At 43.6% G+C, this 5,000-nt stretch overlaps 1 protein-coding gene across 11 annotated transcripts in view; it reads left to right on the forward strand.

Annotated features, from left to right (window-relative positions):
* LOC147010332 (rho GTPase-activating protein 32-like) overlaps positions 1–5,000 on the forward strand; it is a 65,096-nt gene that overhangs the window by 11,749 nt on the left and 48,347 nt on the right. For 6 of the 11 annotated variants that reach the window (XM_085858991.1, XM_085858993.1, XM_085858986.1 and 3 more), the window contains exons 3-10: positions 87–144; positions 512–588; positions 1,188–1,269; positions 1,579–1,737; positions 1,974–2,093; positions 2,838–2,930; positions 3,265–3,384; positions 4,901–4,978. In XM_085858991.1, the coding sequence (XP_085715117.1) occupies positions 87–144; positions 512–588; positions 1,188–1,269; positions 1,579–1,737; positions 1,974–2,093; positions 2,838–2,930; positions 3,265–3,384; positions 4,901–4,978 (787 nt within the window). The remainder of the gene's footprint in view (positions 1–86; positions 145–511; positions 589–1,187; positions 1,270–1,578; positions 1,738–1,973; positions 2,094–2,837; positions 2,931–3,264; positions 3,385–4,900; positions 4,979–5,000) is intronic. The other 5 variants (XM_085858994.1, XM_085858988.1, XM_085858990.1 and 2 more) reach the window with 1 other exon arrangement.

The following is a 5,000-nucleotide window of genomic DNA, read 5'->3' on the forward strand; positions in this document are numbered from 1 at the left end:
GTACCTTATGAACTGAGAAGTGCCATTGCAGGTGTGGATAGGTGTGAATAACCCTTTCTCAACTCTAACCACGTGCCCATCCCCAGGGAGATCCATCCACTGTGGAGAGTCCCAAGCAAGCAGAAGGAGGGTGTGAGTTCTGAGGTCAAAGTTCCCTATTGAACTCCATGTTGTGTGAACTCCCTCGGCTTTTATTGCTACTACTGCTTTCCCATGTCAACATCAACATCAACATCAACGTCGTCAATCATCATTGCATTTCCAATTTTCTTTTTCCCTTCTTCCTTTGTCATTCTGTGGTACCATTTCCATTTTCTTTTCCTTTTCTCTTCAATTCCAAGTCTTATTTTTTTTTTTCCTTTTCTACATTCTTTTTTTTAAATTTTAATTATTTTCTTTAATTTAATTCTTTAATTCTTAAAAAAAAAAATGTTAATCCTAATTTCCTGCCCCTCCACCCCACTCTTTCCCTCTTAAAAATATATGTATAATTTGTTCTTGATCCATACAGTTTCCTCTTCACGTGATCTCCAGCAATCTCTCCTCCAAGTCATCCCAACCCTGCCAGCAGCATGAAAGAGGTGGAAGGTACGTGGGCACAAGAGCTGCGAAAATGAGGGTGGGGGCAATGGATGGCGTGGGGTGGGGGGGTGTTCATGTTTGGAAGTGGACACCTTGACGTGTTGTATCTTTGTGTTTACAAACTGCGTAACGATTGTAAACAATCCATGCAAGAAGATTTTGCTGTTGCATGAACTGTAATTGGATAGCGCTTCATGTACATCCTATTTGGTAATCATCGTTTTCAGGTACAAATGGTGGATTCTTCATTATAAGCCATCAAGGTCGTGTAATTTGACCGTCACTATGAACGTTGTGTAATGTGACCTTCACTCTTAAGGTTGTGTAATGTGACCTTCACTGTTAAGGTTGTGTAATGTGACCTTCACATTTAAGGTTGTGTAATGTGACCTTCACTGTTAAGGTTGTGTAATGTGACCTTCACTCTTAAGGTCGTGTAATGTGACCATCACAGTTAAGGTCGTGTAATTTGACCGTCACTATGAACGTTGTGTAATGTGACCATCACTATTAAGGTCGTGTAATGTGACCTTCACTGTTAAGGTCGTGTAATGTGACCATCACTATTAAGATCGTGTATTGTGACCTTTATTGCCATATTTCAGGCTGGTTGGTGTTCATCCTTTTCCCCGACCTGCGGAGTGCGCTCACTTCCATTACGAATACGTCACACTCACATCACTGCAGGTACGTCCCTGTCTTTGACATGATTTGATGTGAGCATCCATTGCTTTGATTTTGATGCACTGGGACACGTTGGGATCTCATTTCACTTCAATGAGATCTTCCCTGTGAATGTGAGGGGGTTTTTGGGGCACAGTTTTTATGCAGGTGTTCTGCTCAACAGCTGATGATCTTGCTTTGATGTTTTTCCTTCAGGTTGTTATCCATTTGTATTTTTCGGACACAACCATAATCACCGCACTCGTGAAAATGTAGCTTTCGCCATCGTTTTGTTTTGGTCTCTCATTTGTGCATTTCCATTTCCCGTGGTAGCTTTCTTTAGTGGAGGATGAGGGTGGTGGAGGTTCAAGAGGACATCTTGGTGGTGTCAGGTCTGTGGATGAAGAAATTAAGAGATTACACAGGGGTGTAAGCACAGCAAGCCAGGAAGAAAGGAGAGAACAAGTCGTCTTCGTTGTGGTTGTGTGTAAGGTGAGGTGTCTTGATTCACCTGTACTGTATTACCTACCAGTCCAGCTCATTGCCATGCTGTATCATCGGTTCTTGAATGACATTCATCACACGTGCCCCTTGTTTGTGCATGTGAACCATTGTGCTCCATAGATTATTTTATTTTACTTAATAAATTAACAAAGCGGACCGAATGGTTGACTGTTTGGGCTCTGCTTTTTTCTTTTACTTGCCTTTTTCCGTGTGTGCTCTTTCAGGGCAGAAGCTGGGTGGTGGAGAGGAATATGGACGATTTCCAGGAGTTGGATTCGCGTCTTCATTCATGCATCTACAAGAGACATTACAGCAAACTGCCCAAGCTCCGCACAAGTGTGCAGGTCATTGCAGGGCCCTTTGGTCTTTATAACCCGACATACAGGTCGATTGCTCCTTCCTGAACCTCCAACCTGCTGCTTGTACGTTGTCAGTATTTCCATGGTGCTGTGGTTGTCCATCATGAAACCACCATGCTGGCAGGCACTGCTCCGCGTGTCCAAAGGACTTCTCTTTTCACTTTCGTTCTGTTTTGGCGAAGACAAAATAAAGTGGATCGTCGTATATCGAAAAACGATACGAGTATACAAAAACAGATATTAAAATGTCTTTCATTGTGAATCTGTGGTGAAGCTGTTATCGTACGGTACATTTGTTTTAAATATACACAACCGGTGTGTATGGAGGGACAAATCCGATCGGAGCAAGAGGAAAACCACCAAAATGCAAACGCATTACAAGGGAAACATTTGTTTTGCACGACGGTCATGCAAGTGTGAAGAAGAGACATGACGATGTAATGTATCGTTTGTCTAATGGGGCTCTCAGTTTGTCATATTTGGGTTTCGTGTCCATTTTCGTTTTTAAATGTTACATCATAAATTGTCTCCAGAGAGGTCTGCCATCACAGCCATGGATCAGTTAACGAGTGCACCAAGTGTAGCCCTTTACAGAAGGAAACACATTTACAGAAGGTATATCGGATCGTTCTACCTTTTGTAAAGGTGTGCCCATCAAAAGTATGGTCATCAGAATGTATGAGATGTAAAGGTAAGCACACTTATCGAGTGTTGAACCTTTTCTTTCAGACTTTAACTGCCGTGCTGTCTGCATACCTGTCTCGCCTCTCACAATTAGCAGATGATTCGCTTAACTGCGCTTCTGTGCTCAACTGGTTTGAGGTGAGCTTTTACGCACATACATTGTACTTTTGGTGAAAGGCACGTCGTGTGGGTCACGAGAGTAGGTGCTAAGTTTGGCCTCGAGACAAAATTACTGCATACAATGTTTTTGGAGGTTTTCGGTGTAAAAGGACTTTGTAAGAAGGTTATTGTTGATTTGAGTGCCAGTTGGTAATGAACTGCTCCTCGGGACATTTCACACTGAGAGTATGGAGGTTATGATGACGTAAAGGTACTTTCGAGGTTGATAAGGTAGGGGAGTGATCGCGTCGTCAATCTGCAAACTGAAATGCAAAATCCTCATTCCCATTTAAATGTTCATCTTTCCATCAAGCTGGATAACTATGGAGGACGATTGGCAGATGAAGCTTCCTGTGTGAACATTCCCGCCATTTTGGCTGCCCGTGCAGTCCAGTCTTACCAGGCAACAGCTCCCGACGAACTGTCACTCCAGGTAAACCAAAAGCATCGCCGAAGCTAAATCAAAATGCTCAGTTTGATTTAATTGATCCCTGCTATCAGTATCGGCACATATGACTGCAACGGTACAATGAGTAATGTCCCCATCACAGTCGTCTAAGTCATGCAGTGTGACCTTTATATTGTTTCCGAGATTGGTTTGCATTCAAAATCAGAAGTGTTTTCTGAATACGTGTGTTTCCTCACCATGTTCGATATCTTAGGTTTAATTCCCTATCGTTTTCATCAGGTTGTCAGAAACGATAGGCTACATATCGCACTTTGGACTCGATTCATTGCTCTTGTCTGTGCGAACGCTGTACGGCAGCTTGTGCCAACAATATTTTGCGTGCTCAATTGCCAAGGTTGTTGGCAACTTGAAAAAATGATGTCACTGCTCTCTCTCTCTCTCTCTCTCTCTCTCTCTCTCTCTCTCTCTCTCTCTCTCTCTCTCTCTCTCTCTCTCTCTCTCTCCCTCTCTCCCTCTCTCCCTCTCTCCCTCTCTCCCTCTCTCCCTCTCTCCCTCTCTCCCTCTCTCCCTCTCTCTCGACAAAGGTTAATTTGGGATTCTGATGAAGAGCACGTAAAAACGCACACAGTTGTGTTTCCTAAAGGCAAGGGCCTCGGAATGGTTGTACTGTACGTGCTAGTCGGGGGGATGGTGTTTCTTTTTCCCTTTTCTTTTCTTCCCGTCTCCTTGGAAATCCTTTTACACAGACTGGGGCTGGATTGATATCAACAAGGCAGGCCTTTTCGGGTGAGTTTGTTCCACCACAGAGGCAGGCCTTGATCTTATAAAGGGAAAATACACGCAGTTGGATGCCGAGGGCACCATGAATGGGTGTTGTGTTTGCCCTCATTCAGAGGGTTTATTTATTTATTTGATTTTCTCCAAATTATTTGCTGTGAAGATCCTTTGTGCCTTTTTCATGGATTATGGAAGGAATGTGCACGCATTTAGCATTTTATACCCTGCTGGGCAGAGGAGGTACTACGTGGTTCCTCCTGACTTTTAGCGTTGACCCCCGAAGCATCGGTATGATGACTGGTCCCTGTGGTTAGGACGGTGTATCAGTACCAGGAATCTGGATGGCATCGGTTAATGTGCAGGGTTTGAGGAGGGATGGGGTGAATCCAATATGGGAATAGCTGAATACTGTATTAACTAAAGTGTGAAAGACAATTAATTTTGGAGTGACACGATGTGTGCATTGCCGATCAGTGTGGTTCTATTGTGGTGACAGGAACCAAAGCGACACCTCGACTGAGATCCATTCAACGAGCTCGAGTTTGCAATATGCACACATTGTTGGATTGACATATTCATTATCTGCCTTTGTTGTCGTTACACAAACAACTTAATAGTTTGTGTTTACAATCGCCCAACAAGCCTTCCATTCAAAGATGAAATATTTTGAGGAAATCCTCAACCGTAAAATATTCTCAACCGTAAAATATTCTAGTTCAGTTTTCCGCACTCTGCTCCTTCCACTCCCCCACCCCCAACTCAGGTGGGTGACCTTGTGAGTATCATTGATCGTCCTGCTGAGGGAGAACCTGGATGGTGGAGAGGAAAGCTGAGATTTGAGGTGAGCTTGTGTGGATGGGGAT

This window comes from Eptatretus burgeri, chromosome 16 (genome assembly GCF_056783735.1).
Source record: "Eptatretus burgeri isolate ZD-2024b chromosome 16, Ebu_testis_v1, whole genome shotgun sequence".
Classification (NCBI taxonomy): Eukaryota; Metazoa; Chordata; class Myxini; order Myxiniformes; family Myxinidae; genus Eptatretus; species Eptatretus burgeri.